Consider the following 20,015-nt stretch of genomic DNA (forward strand, 5'->3'; position numbering starts at 1 on the left):
GTACTCTGATGTTTTTGCACAAATACTTTTCTTCAAGATTCATAGAAAGGATTTTTTGACAAATACAAATTCCTGATAACTTTCAGGTCATACTGCTGAACTGGGTAAGAAATTAAAGAGCTTTAGTGGAAAATCTGATGGCTTCATAAAACTGTTAACAGATTAAGACCACAGATTAGTCACATAGGACTAAGTGAACTTAATGAGTGTAGTTATAATTTTTGGTCTTTGTCTGAAATATTACTGGTTTTTAATCTGTGTTGTACAGATATAAGGAAACCTTCAAATTACACCTCTGTAAATAGAATTGACACATCTTTTCTTTCTACCTGATCCCTCCAGATTTTGGAAACTCTTGGGTTCCCAGCAGCTTTCTTAGGTATATAAAGAAGGCCACCTCCTAACAGGTGCAGGAATCTCAAGGTATTTTGGGGACCTGGAGAAGAGAAGAATTCACCCAAGTCCATCACCCAAATCTATAGATATCACAGTCAGAATGTATGACATGCCCTTCCTGGCCTTTTAAAGTTCAGTCTGAGATTCTTTATATAAACTTCCAGCACAGCCAGTTTAAAGGAATCTATATCACACCGCCCCCCCCACCAACTCTCCAAAATAAGAGACTATATGGCCAATTAATCAGGTATTTGGTAGAAATGAGGATAGTTTTAGGAACAACATTATGTTGTTTCAGTAAATATTAAATTCTAGTTTTGTTAATTGAGGTCTGTATTTACTGGCTAAGACTTCCCAGATAGTTCCTTGAAAAGTTTATTTATTAAAAGGACACTCTACCTTTGTTTCTGAAGTTTAGCACAGTAATCCAACTTTGGATGAAGATCTGATTCTCCATGACCTGCAACTAGATTATTCATATAGGAAAAGACATGAGATGAAAGACTCGTTGCAGCCACATTGGAAGGGACCATGTCAGGCATCTCCTGAATGAACTGCTACTCCTGTTTCTGACATCTGACTTTGACTAAGACCAGCGCTACCAGACCAGGATGAGAAGAAGACATCTGAAGTAGACAGCTGACCCAAGATGCCAGACCAGCCTGCATACTGATTATTTTGCTCATACTTTTGCTTGTGAGCCAAATGTATTTCTTGGGCTCAATCATATGCAAGTTTCAAAAATAAACCCAGTTGCTGGATTTATGACCAATTACCTATGTCCAGTACACCCAGGTTGCCCTGGTGGATTTCACCTCTCCAAGGCTCTGATTGGGTGCTTTAGAAATTTTATTTTAAAAGAAAGAAAGTCCAGCACCATGCAAGCTAACATTACTGCCAATATCACTAAGTCAGATCCTTTTTACACAGCCAATTAATGATGACTGTTTTGGCCATAAATAATCCTTTATATTAGATGTTGAATATTGGGTAGCTCCTAACAGGACCCAGTGGATTTATGGAACAAGTTTATGACCTTGCCTTTCCCCAGGTTGGCTAGGGAGATGCACAGTTGGTTTCCCTTGGGTTCAAGGTCACTTCCAGGCAGCCTTGGAAACAGCCCTTGCCAATCTGTCGATCTGCCTTTAGGGTGGGCATGCTGGTTTCTATCAGTTTTCCAATGGTATGACCATTTGGCCACGATATTTGTTAAATCATTTTATGACCCACGAAGAGTGAAATTTCTTCTCTGAACAACCCTCCTCCCAGTTTACGGGGAATACTAGGAAACTGGTTTGGTTCAGGAGGATTTTGGCTTAAATTTTTGCTGATGACATTGTTGTTCCTGCTACCAATTTAAATTTGTTTGTGGAACTGATACGGTGACAGTTTCTTGCCTTTCATACTGTGTGGCATCTGCTCGTATGAGATTAATGATGTCTAAATGATTTGAAACTATAGATCACCTCTATAGCTCTCTATAAAATAATGGGCATACACAATGCACTTGTGAGGAAAATTGGCTTAAGTTCCTTAGTGGACAACCTAGAATTGGCTGCCAATCCTTGCCTAACATTCTGCTAGTATAGCCCCCAAAAAGAGAGAACCAGACTATTAGGACAAGGCATCGAGGGACATGATGGACACTGAGGCAGACGCAGCCATCCTGGCTTCTAGGGACCAAATATTTGATCACCTAATGCTTTCTATCAAAAGATTAATGGTCCACAGGGGGAAATTATGAAATAAAATTCATATTTTATGGCAAGCCAAGAAAAATTTAAACATGAGAAATTCTTCTCTGCCCTTAGGCTCCCTCTCTCCCCCAGCTGTGCATTGTGTAACTGCATTATGCAGCGACCAGACCTCCCCCGTTGGCAGGGATACCTGCTCAACCATAAAGATGCCACATTCTCCCGGCATCACCAAGACAACTCCTTAAATGATAACATTACTTCTTGATCTTGTAAGGGGTCACATGACCCACCAGGATTGACGCTTAGATCTGGATCATGTAAACTGTCAATAATACGTCATTTGATGTACAGCCCTCTATCTCAAAAAACTTATAAAATTGTGCCTTGATTTCTAACCAGCAGAATAGTTTTCAGAGCTTTCTGAGATGCCCTTCCTGGGTTATAATCCTAAAATTTGGCTCAAATAAAATTTTCCATTTCTATCTTATATTGACTGATTCATTTTTCATCGACAATACATACTGACATCCTCTCTCTCTCTCTTTCTCTCATGCACATATACATACATAGCTTTCTTTACATTAGTGGTCAGTGACCTCCAATTTCTAAATTTTCTTCAATGAAAAATATTATTTAAGAAAATGAAACAAAATTTGCTAAATGCTTTGTTAGAAATTGCTGAAGGAGTAAGTAAAATGAAATTATGATGAAATCTCCTGCTCAGCAATCTCATCTTCTCTATCAAGTCACAGATGAATATCATAAAAAAAAAAAGGTATCACACTGCTGAGAAGGCCAGTGGCTATTATAAGCTTAGGTTCAAAGCAAAGATGATTTTTATTAAGATAATAAAATATTTTATGTAGTCTAGAAATATATAAAACATAAATAAGAAAATAGAAATCATGATCAATCCCTTACTCAACAGTAATTATTATGTGGCTAGTTCCCGAGAAGCCATGGTGTGTAGGGACAAGCCCAGGTACGAACATGGGGAAGGAAACCTGAGGGACAGATATGAAGTCACCAATCTGCTTCTCTGTGGAGAGAACTTGTCAGTTGATCTGCTTCAATCCTTATCAGATCTTTCACAATAGGTACTATTACCATTGTCCTATCTACAAAGAAGATGAAAGATAGAGCCAGTCAGTCACCTGCCACAGGGTATAGTACTAGGAAAATGCAAAGCAAGGACTCAAAATCTGCACTTACCCTAAAGCCCAAGGCACACCTCATGGCTCCTGGCGCCTCCGCTGCGTGAGGATGCTCTGTGACACTGATCAATTCAAAGGTCGGAGTTCTGTGACCTCTAGGTGTTCTTCATTAACTTTTAAACATTGAACCATGTTATTTTCTTAATCACAAACATCTATTAAATTTAAAATGAAACACTTTGCTTCCAAAAAATTAAAAGGAATATAAAAATGTGGGAAGAAAAATTGGCATATATATTACCTGCAAAAGGTTTAATATCCTGGTATAGAAATAACTTTGTAGAAAAATGAAATGATATCAACCTAAAATTCTCATTAAGAGCAACAAAAAGGCCAAATATAGCCATGAAAATCTTCTTAACTACAATCACTATGGAAATCCTAATGCAAAACTTGATATAATATATTAATTAAGTTTTCAAAAGTGGACAGGCTGGGGCAGAAACTATACTAAATTTTAGGTGGAAGGAGTGTTGGGAAATAGGCCCTTCTCGTATACTGTGGGTTTTCACTTGAAATTTTTATAACTTTAAGTTTTACTTGGCAGAATCCATTAAAATTTTAAAGGTTTATATTGTTTGTTTAAAATGTAAAATGTGCGCGTCCAGGAAGCTGATGAGGCCCGGCCCAGTATGAGCCCCTTTGCTATTTCTCCTTATGACCAGTATCCCTGCCCCCATTGTCTCTGCCGCCAAAGCCTGAAGGTTAATATTTTTCCCAATGTGCTGATGAGAAATTCTATGTGAAGGGCCCTGTAAAGAGGCTGACACTCCAACACGTACATACGTCTCTAAACTTGTGTGTCCCTTTTCCCTACAGCCTCTACCTTCACACACCTCCTCCCAGAGCCTCTTCTGAGCTTGGGGCTCACTTCATACCGAGGGTCCTAGTGGGCCTGTAGTCAGTAAATACCACGGCTTTATGGCCTTCTGTGCAGGCTGACTGCTCTGTGCACTCACTGAAACTAAAGCTCCTGTCAGCACCACACTAAGATATTCAGTTCTTGCTTCCCCTATAGACACACAAGCACAGCTGGAGAGACAGGAAACAAGGGACTTCACACTTGGTGATGGTGAAGGTGCATTAATAGTGGTCTGTTGGAGGCCCTTGGTTGTCACACGTTTCAGAGATCACAGCATGCATGGGGTGGTGGGTACTAACGCTCACCTTGTTCCACATGAAGCTATAACTGAGAGTTTGAGGCTCAGGAGAGACGAGTAAGCTAGACAGTTAGACTAGTGACGTAAGGGCCTAGCATTTTAGATAATGATGAGGTTTTAGATGAAGTTTGTTAAAGCTGTTAACATTTCTGTGTGCTCTGCCTTGAATTAGGGGAAGAGTGAGCCATTGGCTTTTCTGCCTGAAGATGCAGTTCCAGTTAATTGTGAGATTGAAGATGACTGCTGCTGGAGACATGTCTTGACAGCAGTATAGTTAAACCTTTTCAGGCAAATCTCTGTCTGAACATTTAGGAAAATATTTAGGAACATGAAACAAATATTAATATTAATTAACAAAACACTGCTCAGACTTTGATTTTGAAATATGTGACCTCTAGACCTGAAATACTGAAACTGACTGCCCTCCTAACATACAGTGCACTACATCTCTGACTCTAGGATATCTCTGGAAGGATATACAAAAATCTGATAATGATTTCCTCTGGGTAGAGGACATGAGACCAGGGTGGGAGAGAAATTGACTTTTCACCATGTCTTTTTTAACCATGTACACATACTACCAATTTACACACACACACACACGTATATATTCCCTAAATGGTAAGCAGAATTGAATGAAGTCATCTTTCCTTGTTTAAGATTAGGATTTCTATCTCTTCCATATGGAGATAGAGAACCAACTCAGAATGTCTAAGAAATAAATTATACCAAATTTTAATTATAAAGTATAAGGCAAAGTTTCATTTCAGTCTAATGTCACTCTATTCATCTAGCTGTGTCAATCACCTGGGATCCACCCTCTAGAAAAATTACCTTCAGTGTAATGGAACTCAAATCCCATCTGTTATCATTCTTGGATTATATAAATCATACTCAGCTCTTTCCATCCCGTGAAATGGTGAAGACATTTTTTCCATCCAGTTGTAATATCCCACAAGTGAATTTCTATTTTCTCCCGTCGATCTCAAACAAGTCCAAATCAAAACTGACTTTCTTCCCTAAGTTCCTAGATTGTTGGTCTGTTGCAGTTGGCCTGAAAATGATAGGATGAATATCTACAATTTCAGAAAACAAGCCCAGATCCTTGTGGACCTAGAACATCTGTCATTTTTGATGCCAACTGAGCTGAAAATCATAACCTGGGAGTTAGAGTCTCAGTCTGCAAGTGGAAAGAAGCATGATGGTTACCCTACCCTTGAATACCCACATCACTTCTGTCAAAAAGAAAGGGGTATTCTAAACCTAAAAATGTGAAAACAGGAGGTTGATTCAGCTATGGAATGGGAACAGAGATGAACTTGATACAAATGTCAGTGACCTAAGGGCTTGGATTTGCTGTCAGTCTCAGATATTCCAAACCTGACCCCCAGGGGAGAGAGAGGGGGCAGTGGGGGGGAATCCTGCTGAGGCTGAGAACTGTCCTCAGCTGAATGCCTGTTAGCAGACAATACAGACTTTCATCCAGTCCCCGGTTTTCATACTGCTTCGTGCCCCACACTAGAACAGGAGGTGGGGACTCTTACTGTTACTGCATCTTTTTAAATTATATGGAAAATTTGGTACTGGAAATGGGGTTCTCTGGCCTCTCTTGATCTCAGTGTATTTCTGACTTCCAGAAGCCCTTACACTTCCAGAACTCATACTCTGGAAAATTCCCCCAAAAGTTTTCATAGCCCTCAAGGAAATGATTTTCCATTGGAGAAAGTAACGCTAGCACCTGATGCTCTGATGCTCAAGCAGAATACTGACGAATGATCAGCCAGTGAAGGGAAAACTGAGGGCTCACTGGCTTCTTACATGGTAGGGTTTAAGCGTTTAACGGAATCTGGATTCAGTTGCAACACAGAAGGAATCGAGGTTTTCTTGCAGCTCAGTTTATTATGAAGGAGGCTGAGCCAGTTGGTGTTTACATGCTTGAACCCTGCAGCCGTGTCTGGGCTTTATTGAGGAAGAGGCTGATCTGCTGGCCACAGGTGATGTCATCCCAGGAACATGCTGAGCCCTCTCCTGGGTCCCTGTTGCCATAGTCGGGGTCCAGCACTATCAGATAGACTCCACTTCTTTCTCTTGCGCTTGAGCTGGAGGGATGATATCTTTCAGGATTTCTTCGTAGTAGGGGCTAAACACCTGCTGATTGTGATGCATCAGATTGACAAACTTCCAACCCAGTTCTGCCAACTCTTCCTTGATGAGAATAAGGCCTCCAGGGAAGTCCAGCAGAGACTCCTGCATACCATGAACCAAACAGCATTTGAGAAAAAAGCGGCTCCGCTGATCTGTGAGCAAGAAAGAGTGAAGCGAGAAAGATCAAAGAGGTTTCAGAAGAAACACACAATGTTCTTGCACTCTCTGTTCACCAAAGTTTAAATTAACTGAGATATTCACTGATCTACCCACTCATTTGGGTAAACCCCATAAATGAGATTTGTTTGTTTGTTTTATTTTGGAGGAGGGAATGCTATCAAGCTCCCAAAGACAATGCATGATCAAAAGATGTAAAGCTAGTAAATTTCTGGCTGTTCATAGTGTTATGTGGCTCTAAGTGAGCTCCTGGCATGCATTTGACTTAAAAAGAGGATCCTAGACATTGTACCTGAAATTCTAAGGACACACATAGCAGCCAGTGCACCAAGTTCAGGATCACAGATCCAAATCAGACTATGCTAAGATGCAAAAGTTAGAAGCAAGGTGGCCAAGTTCACTGCTTCCATTCTAGCACGGAATATGTCCTACAGACTAAGTTAGCATCTATTCCTTGGAGGTGTGTGAGGGTCTATATGGTAACTTAAAACATGGGATAGAGAAGGGGTTTCACACCGTAGGTCTAGGACTATATAGTTAGACAATGACCAGTGATGACTTAGTAGGGTTGGTGGGACAGTATCTCACACCGGTAAGTTATATGTCATAGCTGCAGATCCACCTTAAAACCATACGTTCATTCTTCAAACTGAAAGAGATTCTACTTCAATTCTGCACATTATACATAAGGAAACTAAAACCAAAAGACTTTCCCAGTGATCATGCTTTTCCATTTTTAAATGGCTTCATAACTGACTTCCAGCCAGGGTTAACTCCACTTTCTCATCTTCTACATCCTTGCCACCCCTCCCCACCACCACCACCACCACCACCACCACCACCATGGGACTCTTACCAATAATGCTACGAACACAGTTCTCTTTCTCGGCAATGTTCTGAAGTTGGCCTATAAGAGATGCTGTCTTTTCACTACTCAGGGCAGTGAGGCCCATGTTTTTGAGGCCTTGATGGATTTCATAAGACACTTGTTCACTCACACTCACCATAGCCTCTTCAGGCCTAGAAATGAAGGACAGAAAGCAGAATGGCCCTGGCATAGGGTCAAAGCACAGACAGCCCCATACCAGAGGCCAAGTCCACTCAAAAAAGAGTTCCAGCTCTCCACCACTAGCAGACAGCAGGACTCAGTGTGCAGGTGAAATATCTTCATTGTTACCCTCAAGGTGCCAACTAATTCATACATACAGTACTATACTCCACTTCAAAGAAAACAAGATAAATTGGACGAGGGTTCAGTTCCATCCTTGGATCCACTCAGTACTGTTTAGTCCCATAAACTTTATTCAAATACTTTTTAAAGATTTTCTTAGGCATTTTCCATGGCTGTTTTCCCTACTTCACCAATTAAATTATAGATATATTGAGACCTGAATTTCTAATTCCTCTTTTTACTTTGGTTGTGGTGCCCTGCATGCAGCAAATGATCAATCAGTATTATTGACCAACTGATCAACTTCTGGATATACATACACAAATCCAGTGTCATTCATTTAAGTATATCATAACTCATTTTTAGCAAACATGATAAGAATCATTTGTAGTAAACTAGTTCCACACTCTCCTCCTTGGAAAGAATTTTTGTCTCTATCCCAAGCCATAATACAGTTTATCAAAAGACACCAATGACCTTTGCAGATGGTTTCCAAGGTTCTTTGTGTCATTTGTGTTGAAGAATAAGCAATAATACATTAGCTGCTTATGTCCCCAAAAACCACATACTATTTTCAACTCTCAGAAAGATCTATGGAGCTTACCTGGGGTTAAATTCTTCCATCAGGGCCATGGTTATATATTTTAGTTTATCCAAAAACTTAGGTGTGCTGAATAAAATGTTACCAGAGAAACTTCTGGCCACTAACAAGACTGAGGCCAGTATCGTTAATTGGTTCAACTGGGATTCTATCTCCCGCAGCCGCATTCTGTCCATCAGCAGAGTCTGGTGAGGCAGGGAAGAGCAAATTGTCAGGAGAAGAGGGTTCTAGTGAAGTATTTAATACAAAACAAAAAGGCAACATTCTAACACACATTCCTACCTCGGGAAACTCTTCAATGTCAGAATCCCAGAGAAGAAGGTTCACGTAACCCTCATACAGCACCATGGTGGAACTGGGAAGCTCTGAGTTGTTAGCTGCCCAATTTGGAGATGAACAGGCCATCCTGGAGGATCTGGGAGAGTCAGGAGAACTTGGAGATGGTGTAGTGAGATCTATAGCCGTTTTGATTAGCCATTTTGTGGTGCAATCGAGGAGACCTATGACATACATAGAAGGGAATATTTGAATATCTTCAAACTCCAAGGCTTGAAGACTAAGGCTTGAAGATATATTCTTGGTCAATAAAGAAGTGATTTTGTAGGTCTTTCTGTCTTAGAGAAATGTTTCTTCTTCCTACCCCTTACCCAAGGAAGACAGTTTCTACTCAAAAAATAGAAAATACTCTATCACTGTAAGAAGGCAGACCCAAGGTCAAATTTCCCCTCTTCTGCCCTTAAATTTTAAACATACTGGGCTGCTTGTTGAGGAGTTGCTGGAATTTAGTTCTTTCATACTGGACAGAATGTTCCTGCAGGTAGGGTCGAAGGTTCTGGATAGTATAGTTCACCATGTCCATTTTCATCAGGCCCAGAACATGAAAGATACCCCTGTTACAGGAAGAAATAAAATGTTTACACTCTGAAAGGAAATCTAGTGTGGAGAGGTGGAACCCAAGTAAGGAGTCCTAAAATCACAGTATTTTTGAGTTAAAAGGGGCCTTAAAAACCATAGTTCTACTTCAATTTACAAATAAAGACACTCTACCCAGGGACCCAAGGCCACAGAGTGAGTTGTTGGCAGAGCTAGGAACAGATACATCTTCTGACCTTTTAGTTATCAGTCTAAAGCTCTATCCAGTCTAGTCGCTCTGTCTTCTCAGAAAAATGACCAAAATCTCAACAACTCTCTGTGGGTAGTTAGAATGATGGTGATTGAATTTCTAACTCACTGGGCATACCATTTTATCTCTTTGGGTCTTGGTTCTTCCAGCTGTGAAGCAAGGATAATCCTCATTCTTGTCCCCTCACAGGGTTTGAGTTAGGACACATAGGAGGATGTCTGGGAAAGGGCTGTTTGAAATCTCTAGAAGAAAGAATTACTGTATGCTAATGTCTTAACAGTATCATTTCTTTAGAAGGGTCTAAACTATGTAAAGATCATCAAAAGGGCCCTGAGAGTCTGATCTTGGAATATAACAGCCAATAGTCCAGAGAGGGAAAATGGAGGTATTAGTCAGTTCTTCAGTATAGAAGAGCTAGACAAGTCAGGGGCTTAAACACAGAATCTAGCCCAGAGTTTTCTGGCATTGTGTCTAAGACAGATTTCAGGGACAGTACATTCAGTTTCTCACTTCAGTAACTGCACAGGATCTGTTATGCTCTCTAGTTTTTGCACTGCTTCATCTCGGACTGGTGCACATAGCCGGATCATCAAATTGAGAATGTAGTTAGAGAGATGAGGAACATCCAGGGCCTCATGCTCTGCTTCTTGCTTGAGGAGATCCATGTCCAGGGCTTCTTCAATCTCATTTCTCAGGTAGTTCTGGCGTGGTAATAGCAGCGATAGCAAGATCTGCCCGGAAAAGAAAATCAGTGGAGCCAAATTGTTTAGAATCCCAAACATTCTGTAATGAACAACCCCCTTAAGACAAAGCCATCTCAGTCTTTGTCTTCAGGAGATCCAGAAACTAGGTCTCCAAATTTTTTATAGGGAATATTATTTTCCTCTGTTTAGGGGCCAATTATAATTTAAGGCTTCACTGGGATCAGTAGGAACAGTAGCACCATATTACTTTCTGGACAGAATGAGATAAAGATATGACTGAAAACAAGAGTGTGATAAAAAGAAGTGCACCACCACAAGGTGGCTGAGGCATTCTTTTTTTCAAATTGAAGTATAGTCAGTTTGCAACGTTGTGTTAATTTCTGGTGTACAGCATAGTGATTCAATTTTATACATATATATATGTATAGTATTCTTTTTCATTATAGGCTATTGCAAGATATTGAATATAATTCACTGTGCTATACAGTAGGACCTTGCTGTTTATGTATTTTAGACATAGTAGTTAGTATCTGCTAATCCTGAACTCCCAATTTACTCCCCGCTCTTTCCCGCCTGGTAACCATAAGTTTGTTTTCTGTGTCTGTGGGTCTGAATGAGACATTCTAAATAAAGGATAAAGACATTACTAAATTGTCTTACTTCAGAAGGCAAAGAAACTATTAAGGATCACTTAAAATAACCTTTTGACTCAAAAATATAAGTTCCTTGTTGGCAAGGGCTCTCTTATTCATCTACGTGCTTCTGAAACACATAAAACATAATGGGGGTTCAGTGAAAACCTGTTTCATTAAATGATATACTGTGTTGTTATAGCAAGATCACAACTTTCAAGTTTTATCTCATACAAATACAATGGAAGCTTTTCCATACGATCTACTTAAATAGTGGACATGTTTAGAATATTGGTAGCCATCAGCAATCAAAAGGTATAGGATGCTCAGGAACTTGCTATCCACAAATGGGAGGTTGGTTACTCACCTCCTTAACTTCTTTTAGAAGTTCAAGAGCACAAGTGAAGTCGGGGGGAATACTTGATAGCTGGTCTTCCAGATGGTCCCAAAAAGCATTGTACATCATCTCCATAATCCTGCCTTCAAGACTATAAGAAGATTAAATGAGCAAATTGCTCTTTACCCATAGAACTGATATAGGATCATGATCTCCTAAATCCAAAACAGCATTTAAGATAATGAAGGACCATTACATTGACAGGACAGGAGCTATGTTTAGACTTCAGCAGAGTTGAATAAACTGAGTTTAGTCTCAGATGTAAAGGCATTGGCCAAATTTCCTCAGAAGGATACCTCATGGTTCCAGAGAGGCTCTCTTCCTGCAGTAAGAAGAACCATGAACTAAAGGTTGAGCCCCTGAGTTCTAGCCGAGGTTCTTCATCCATCTAAATGTGTGTGCCTTGGTTTCTGTATCCATAGACTTACATCTTTGAACTAAATGATCTTTTCCTTCAGTCTTAAAAGCCAGTGAAGGATTTTCCTTCTTGATAACACTTGAAAATCTTACATGCACCTCAAACTCAGCAAGCCTAAAATTGAACTCATTATCTTCCCCTCGCAAATCTGTTCCTTATTCATGCAAGCCATAAAGCTTATCCTTTTCCCCACTAAAAAATACAATAGTAATGCATGCTTCTGTTAAAATTTTTACAAGCAATACAAAGATAAATGAAAAAAGTCAAAGTTCCTCCCCCAACACACCAATCCCATTTGTGAGATGTCACCAAATATTATTCATCTAGTGTGTAATAATTACTTCCCCTCATCCTTTTTATGCACTTGGTCACCAAATCCCAGAGATTTTGCTTCCTAAATATCTCTGGAATCCATCCCCATCTGGTCTATTGCAATAGTCTAGTAATTGGCCTTCTTGCCCCAACAAAGTATTACTCCCACAACGCCACATATTCTTGCTAAAACCGATGATTTTTCTAAGATAAAAATCTGACCATAACGACATGCTCATTTAAAGTCCTTTAGAAGCTTCCCATCACCAGCAGGATACCTGGCCTCTAAGACCCTTCATGATCCCATTCTGCTACTTCTCCTACCTTATCGTCAACCTCCTTCTAACACTCTGTTCTTCAACAATAACAAACTACTTATAATGCATATATAATCATCTTCCACCATTCTATGCTTCTGACATGTCACTTCCACTTCAAGGAGAATCCTTTTCCCCCTAGACCATCTGAAAAGCACCTATTCATACAGTGTTACCTTACCAGGAAAGGCTCCCCTGATCCTCCTCAGGCAGCTAAACATGAACATAGAACTCCATATACTAGGTGTGAGAGAATTTATCACTGCACAGGAGCTATCTATTATTTGACTGTTTCTCCTACAGAAGCTTCTTGATGGCAAAACCAGCATGTTACTCATCTATATGTCCCCAGCATTTAACATTTTGCCATCCACCTAGTAAGTAAGTACTCAATAAAGTCTGTTGAATGAGTACCTGACAAGGAGATTTCCCTTGTCAGGAATCCATAACTGTAATTAGTACGATTTTATAAGCCCAAAGGTGAAACCAATCATTGATTATCTATAGATAACAGATAACCCCAAATTCTAATTCAATCTCTTTTCCGGTATACTTTTTTGCATTACTACACTAGAATAAGGCTGTTAATAACAAAACAATGAAAACCAAGCTCTAAATAGTATTACCTCTGCTTCATTTACCCACCCCTCACTTTAATAGACCTTCACTCCCCTCCCTAGTTTTACTTTCTCTGCACCCCAGCCAGTAGAAAAAATAAATCTAACTAAGGCTCCAGAGACACCGAGGAAGATACGAGCAGGTCTGTGTTTTGGTGAAAACCCCCCTCAGTGAAGTTGTGCCCGGCATGGGTACATGTTGGCAAACTAAGAAGTGTGAAGACCGGGAGAAAAACTGATAGAGCAAGGTGCTTATGTAATAGAATCCCTGAAGTGGCAAAATAGAAGCCACTTTTTAAGGTGGCAAATTAGAAATGCTATATACAATATTGTTTCTGACGAAATTTACCCATCTAACTATTAACAAATCATTAGAAGTATTCAATTCATACTTACTGAATGACTCCTATTTATGTATTGTAATATCAATATAATTAATAAGAAGCAGAATAAAGTCTAACGTTAGAGGGACATTATTTATTAGTGGGCTCACAGAATTTTGGGTTCACAGAATTTTTATTAAGCTGATTATGAAGCAAAAATGTTCCCTGACATCACTTATCCCATGAAGAGTTGGCAATACCACTATTAGAAAGGCAATCTTTTCACCCTTACTTGGTCAATCTGTAGATAATTAAAAGAATAATGAACTTCTAGGAGCTACTTCCTTCAAAGCTGTCTGAGAAGATGTGAAATTCACTGTGTTTCATTGCTAACTGGGATACCAAAATTAACATTCTGACAGTAATTGCATTGATTTATTCCCTGTTTAAATATAATTATTCTGCTTTCACTCTATTAAACTAATAATTACACTGATTACTCCTCTGTTTTATTTGTTGGTACCATTTAAGACATACTCAAACATTAACTGTATTAATAAAAATGCTTCAAACCTGATCAAAAGTCATTTGTGCTATGTACCTATGCCAGGAGGAGTAAAATGGAAAAAATAGAAGAGTCTGTACCTGTTGGGAGGTAATACACTCTCTTCCACATAAAAATCTTGATTTACCACGATTTCATGAGCAATGCTAAGCTTAGAAACTTCGTTAACTGTCTCTATCAGATCTGTGACAGAAAGAACTTCATGTTGACTCTCTGGAAAAAGGCATAGCAGTCATCAACAGGGAACTCACACAAAAAGAATTTTTATTTTATTTAGAGATTCACTAAGCCCTGTAAAACCCTCAAATTTAGATTTATCAAACAGATCTTACACAAACTCAATCATTTCAGTATTTAAGGTTTTTCCGAACTCTTTGCTCTTCAACATCTCTGGAAACTCAGAGAGGTCAGACATAAGGAAGTTAGTTTACGAAAAACATTAGCGAAGATGATTTCAAAAACTTTTGCCTGAAGTGTAAAAACAATCAGTAAAATACAGCAAAGGAACGGTGCATAAGTTATGGTTTATAAAATAAACCTTTATCTAAAACTTACTGTTTCTACTATCCTCTTCCTACCTCTGATGAGACAGGGAGAGACATAAAATGAGTCTTCTTACAGATAACACCACAAATCTTACTAGATGGCTCTAAAGCTGAACCGTTCTTAAAACATTGTTCTAAAATCTGGAGATTCCACAGACCAATACAATTTCACACACACAAAAATGAGTGACTGACAGTGATTTGCCAATTTTAATTTTTCCACATATAGGCATTGCGGCAAAAAAGAAAAAAAAACTCACCTTACCATCATCCAAATAATCATTTCATTTAAAAAGTGTATTTTAACATTTCAAAGGGCAAAAAAGAAACGAGTCAAAATACAGCAACCGTTTAAATTGCATCAATTTAACTTTATTTTAAAAGTTCATTTGCAATATCTTTGTTTTATTTCATTCAAGATTAGTAAGAACTTTGTCACACACTAGCACCAGAATTTCTGAACCACTGTTCTGAGTTCATTATGTAATCACCAACCCCCACCAACCCGTCCAACCCCCCCTCCACCACATCCGCAGGTTCCCACATCCATGGGATCAAAGATATTAAAATAAAGAATGCCAGAAAATTCCAAAAGGCAAAACTTGAATTTTTCCCCAATGATATTTACATATCATTTACACTGAATTTTGCATTATAAGTAATCTAGAGATGATTTAAAGTATCCAGGAGGCTGTAAGTAGGTTATATGCAAATACTACGCCATTTTACCTAAGGGACTTCAGCACCAGGACTTTGGTATCCTGAGGGGTGGAGGGTCCCGGAACCAATCTCTCATGGATACAAAGGGATAGCTGTAAAGATTGCTTAATTACAGCTGAGATACACAGTCAGCACACATAGTAGCTATAATTATTAATTGATATACAAAATAAAGCATGCAATAAAACTATTTTCTCACTCACTTTCAATATTGTTCCATAATTTGTTCAGAGAGAACTATTTATAACCAAAATATAAGACTCACATAAAAGAATTCTAAAACTTTCAGCAAGGAGATGATCTACTTATGCATATTTACTTCTCATTTAAAAAGTCTTTCAACAAAAGTTGGTACCACCAATCTACATTTCCTTCCTACCCTAACTAAAAAGCTACATATTTGTTAAAATGTATCTTTTAATCAATTCAGTAAGCCATTTATTTAAGAGACACTATAAACTAATAATTATGCCATTCTGTTTACTGACAGTGACCCTAAATGGCCACTAGACAGACAGACATGATTCAACTTAACAGTATCTTGGCTTCCGACTATTCTTCCCATTTCTGTCTTCAAAAGTTTAGATCAAAGTCACCACATTTGAACAGATCTTCAGATTGATGTTTGGTTAAATTCATTGTAGATTATAGTAAGAGAATTGCAATTTGAGTTCCTATGAGGTTGGACCAATCAAACCAAAACCTCAAATAAATGCCTATCATAAGGCTTGGAAGATACCTCATGCCTCGGTGTATACAGAAAAGCACTATTACAGATCTAAAAAATTTTACCCTATAGCAGTGATAATTCTTATGCCAACAAATGTTGCTGGAAAAGGACAGAACACAATTCCAGCACTAGATAATTAGAATTCTTTCAAATTCATCCTGGATCTACCATTTACAATCTACAAAATCAAAATATAAGAATGCAATCTATTTCCCATGTTTTGAACTAACTTAGACACTCTCAAGTCTTGTCATTATGTCAAACACAAGTCTTTATGTTTCTTGGCCTCTATTTCTACAGCCAAAATATCTTTTAATTTCACTTGCCAATCCGGAGGCCTAGGTCCAATATGTAAAGATTAGAGGGAACAAAAGACAAGGAAAAGAATAATCTAAAAGAGGAGTACCAGAGGGATGAGGCGGGGGAAATGCAAGGTTGCAAAGAGCATTCTATGCTCCTTAAAGGCACTTAAGTCACAAGCTACCTATTCCTTTAACCTAACTGCTTTCAAGCACTACCCAAAGAAGTGATGATAGAATTCTACACGTACCAGGAGAGTGGTCATCTAAACAGAAGCTCTTGTTTTCCTGACTCTGCCCTGGTGTTTTAGGCTTACGGGCTCCACTCTCTGCTTCATTGGGATCATTTTGGAGCACGGTTTTTTCAATCTTGGGCATCTTGATGGTATCTGGAACTGGGGAGAAAAGAAAGAGGCAAGCTGATGGTGGTGTAAAATTTGGCTCTGACCCAGGGATGCGGGGGAGGAGGGCTCTTCAACTGCCACCCTGTGCCATAATGCCTGAACCTGCTGCTCCCAGTTGAGGAAGTTAGGGAGGAGGGCTTCAAGGGGTTCTCTTTGGAACAGCCAGGTTCCACAAACAGCCTTGGGATAAGGAGAATTTGGGACCAGCCAGGCTGCCTTTCCCGAAATCAAAGAAGTTTAGCGTTGGGCAAGCCGAAGAGAAAATCAACGCCCAGAGGTGGACAATGACTTGTCAGAGGGCATACTACACAGTACTGGCTGAGCTGGGAGAGGAAACTTCAACTCCAGCTGTCTTTAATTAGTCTAGAAATAATCCTCTTCCTCCTCAATGTCCACCCCAGACTCGCCTTTGGTTATGAAGAGGGCTGGCAGCTGGATTCAGGCAGCAAGAGACCTCCACGGCCCGCCAAACCCTGGCCCTCACCTCCTTCCAGTTCTCGGCCAGCGGTTGTGTCTGTTAGTGAAGCCCCTCTGCCTCTCCAATCTGGTTCTGGGACATACCATTGGGGACGGGGCAGGAGGGGAGATCAGTCGGAAGGGGTTGGACACAACCATGGAGATGATGAAACCAACCCAAAGTGCACCCCTGCCAATGAGGCCAGGTAGAAGAGTCCAAAACCTGAAAAGAAAGGGTAGCCGGTCTCCCGGGTAGCAGGACGGGTCATGTGCTCAGGATACCATGGGAACCAAAAGAGCAGGAAAGGCAAGCAGCTACGTACCGTTTGGTGACAGAGGCGGGAGGCCGGGATTCTCCATGAGGAGGCTCGGGGCTCATACCGTTCTTTGAAGGCTCGAAGCCCCTTAGGAGGTTGCAATTAATATTCTCAAGTCCTGTTCCTCCCTCACAGGCAAGGAACGGTCCAAAGCTACTAGCTTCTCTCCGCTAGGGAAAAAGAAAACATTTAAATAACTATTTAGGAAGGAAAAGGAGCATTATTTCTTGTTTGTTTCACCTCATGTAGCCTTTGAAATGAAGAACCAACCGGGTTAGGGAAATCCAGAATTCTATTTCGAGGGGTTTTTTTTCTTTAAAGTGAATCCGCCACACAATGTGAAGGAGATAAAGACGCTGTTAAACTTTCATTTTACGTGTGGAAACCAAGCGTCATTTTAAAGGTCTGGCCATGGAAGCTTTGTGGTGAAGGGGCAAGATCATAAGTCTCAGAGGGAGCCTGGGTTTTAGTTTGGTTCTTCCAACTGTTTTCCTGGCATGCTCTTCATTACAATGTAATTGTGAGCCTTGGAGATCATCTAGAACACGAGGGTACTGGAAGAGATGACTCTAAGGGCCCTTGTGTTGCTCATTCTTTACTCCTAGTTTACTTTTTACTCTACTGGCCGGTTACCACAGTGATTTGAGGAGTCCTGGATTGGCTCATTTCCAAATTTTGCAAAAAATATATTTAAAAGACAATCTCTACACTACACTATTCCATCCTGCCTGCTCTTTCATCCTGACTTAATTTTTTAACCCATTAACTTTTTTTTGGCGTGGGTTGGGGGGAGGTAATTAGATTTATTTTTAGAGGAGGTACTGGGGATTGAGCCCAGGACCTTGTGCATGCTAAGCATGCACTCTACTACTTGAGCTATACCCTCCCCTCAACCCACTTTTTTTTTTTGTAAAACAAAACTATAATTTGACCAAATTCTCATCCCAATCCTTGCCTTGTTCGTGTCAATAGTGAAGTGTGGGTATCTTGCACAAGAGTTATAGAGGAAAGGCCCAAGAACATTCCAGTCTAAGCAAACTCCACCCACCCTCTGAATCCAGTAAAGCGGCTGCATAGCTGGAGAGTGTATACTACTAATAAATGCTAAATCTCAATATCTTCCTCATCCTCCCCTTATATTTGCCTTAGTAATATCAACTTTGAAACAAAATGCTGTCACACAACACTCAGAAGAAATGATTAAATATATTTTTCTTGATTTGAACAACAAATTTTACATTCATAAAGCATAAGTTTCACTATACCAGAAACTGATTTCTCTTTTTAAAAATCAGGTTTCTACTTTGTTTCTAAGAAAAACTATTCAGAATTACACCATTTTTTTTCCTCACAAAAATTAGATTGTTTAAAAGACTCTACTCAGTGATGCCTGAAATTCTATTAATACTAAATTTATATAAGTTAAACTGTCTTTTTAAAAACAGAGTATATTTTATAGAGCAGTTTTAGGTTTGCAGCAAAATCCAGCAGAAGGTACAAAAATTTCCCGTATGCCCCTAGCCCCTATTCATGAATAGCTTCCCTCATTATCAACATCACCCACCAGAATGGTACATTTGTTGCAACTTATGAGCCTACATGGACACATCATTATCACCGAGAGTCCATAGTCTACACTAAGGTTCCCTCTTGATGTTGAACATTCTATGGTTTTGGACAAATGTATAATGGCATGTACCCACTATTATAATATCATGTAGAGAAATTTCACAACCCTAAACATCCTCTGTGCTCTGCCTATACATCCCTCCCTTCCACCTAACCTAAAATTTGTCTTTTATTGCCTCCACAGTTTTGTCTTTTCCAAAATGTCATATAATTGGAATTACCAGTAAGTAGTCTTTTCAGATTGGCTTTCACTTAGTAATGTGGATTTAAGTTCCCTCCATTTCTTTCCATGGCTTGATAGCTCATTAAATTTTAGCTCTGAATAATATTCCATTGTCCAGATAGATCACAGTTTATCCCTTCACCTACTGAAAAGCATCATGATTGCTTCCAAGTTTTGGCAATTATGAATAAATCTGCTATAAACATCCATGTGCAGACTTTTGTGTGGGTATTAGTTTTCAACTCCTTTGAGTAAATACCAACGAGTATGATTGAGTATGGTATGAGTATGTTTAGTTTTCAAAGAAACCACCAAACTGTCTTTTAAAGTGGCTGTGCTATTTTACATTCCCACCAGCAATAAATGAGAGTTCCTTTTGCTCCACATCCTCATCAGCATGTGATGTTGTCATTGCTCTGAACTGGCCATTCTAATAGGTGTGTGGTGACATCTCATTGTTTTAGTTTACAGGTATCTCATGACATATGAAGTGGAACATCTTCTGATATGCTTATATGTCATTTGTATATCTTCTTTGGCAAGGAGTCTGTTAAGGTCTTTGGCCAATTTTAAAATCAGATTGTTTGTGATTTCTTTTTGAGTGTTAAAAGACCTTTGTATATTTTAGATAACAGTCTTTTATCTGATATCCATTGCAGGTATTTTCTCTCAGTCTATGGCTTGTCATTTCATTCCCATGACAGTGTCTTTCACAGAGTGGAA

The 20,015-nt window shown here is 39.4% G+C and overlaps 1 protein-coding gene across 4 annotated transcripts; it reads right to left on the reverse strand.

Annotated features, from left to right (window-relative positions):
- Window positions 1-3,013: 3,013 nt before the first annotated feature.
- TCP11X2 (t-complex 11 family, X-linked 2) lies at window positions 3,014-17,207 on the reverse strand. 4 transcript variants are annotated; one of them, XR_010379389.1, is made up of 12 exons: window positions 17,152-17,207; window positions 16,515-16,658; window positions 14,050-14,182; window positions 11,388-11,508; window positions 10,195-10,415; window positions 9,315-9,451; window positions 8,844-9,061; window positions 8,565-8,746; window positions 7,646-7,809; window positions 5,302-6,764; window positions 3,306-3,420; window positions 3,014-3,211 (listed from the first exon to the last, which is right to left on the reverse strand). XR_010379389.1 is itself a non-coding variant. In XM_010991856.3 (10 exons), exons 2-10 carry the CDS (start codon window positions 16,639-16,641, stop codon window positions 6,532-6,534), a joined length of 1,536 nt encoding a protein of 511 aa, XP_010990158.2. In that variant the 5' UTR covers window positions 16,642-16,658; window positions 17,152-17,207; the 3' UTR covers window positions 5,180-6,531. The 4 variants fall into 4 exon arrangements, 3 of the variants coding, with proteins under 3 accessions (XP_010990158.2, XP_064338913.1, XP_031302300.1); XM_010991856.3 differs by lacking the exons at window positions 3,014-3,211; window positions 3,306-3,420 and having other exon boundaries at window positions 5,180-6,764; XM_064482843.1 differs by lacking the exons at window positions 3,014-3,211; window positions 3,306-3,420 and having other exon boundaries at window positions 5,180-6,764; window positions 17,075-17,187.
- Between the last annotated feature and the right edge of the window lie 2,808 nt (window positions 17,208-20,015).

This window comes from Camelus dromedarius, chromosome X (assembly GCF_036321535.1).
Source record: "Camelus dromedarius isolate mCamDro1 chromosome X, mCamDro1.pat, whole genome shotgun sequence".
In the NCBI taxonomy this organism is placed as follows: Eukaryota; Metazoa; Chordata; class Mammalia; order Artiodactyla; family Camelidae; genus Camelus; species Camelus dromedarius.

Bases quoted from the DNA above. Each gene is read 5' to 3' on its own strand.
- TCP11X2 (XM_010991856.3), bottom strand. From the start codon at position 16,641: ATGCCCAAGATTGAAAAAACCGTGCTCCAAAATGATCCCAATGAAGCA. The intron at 14,183-16,514 runs GTACGTGTAGAA...GCCTTTTTCCAG, and splicing joins TTTAGATGACCACTCTCCTG to AGAGTCAACATGAAGTTCTT. The intron at 9,062-9,314 runs GTATGTTTAAAA...TGTATGTCATAG, and splicing joins ACTCCTCAACAAGCAGCCCA to GTCTCCTCGATTGCACCACA.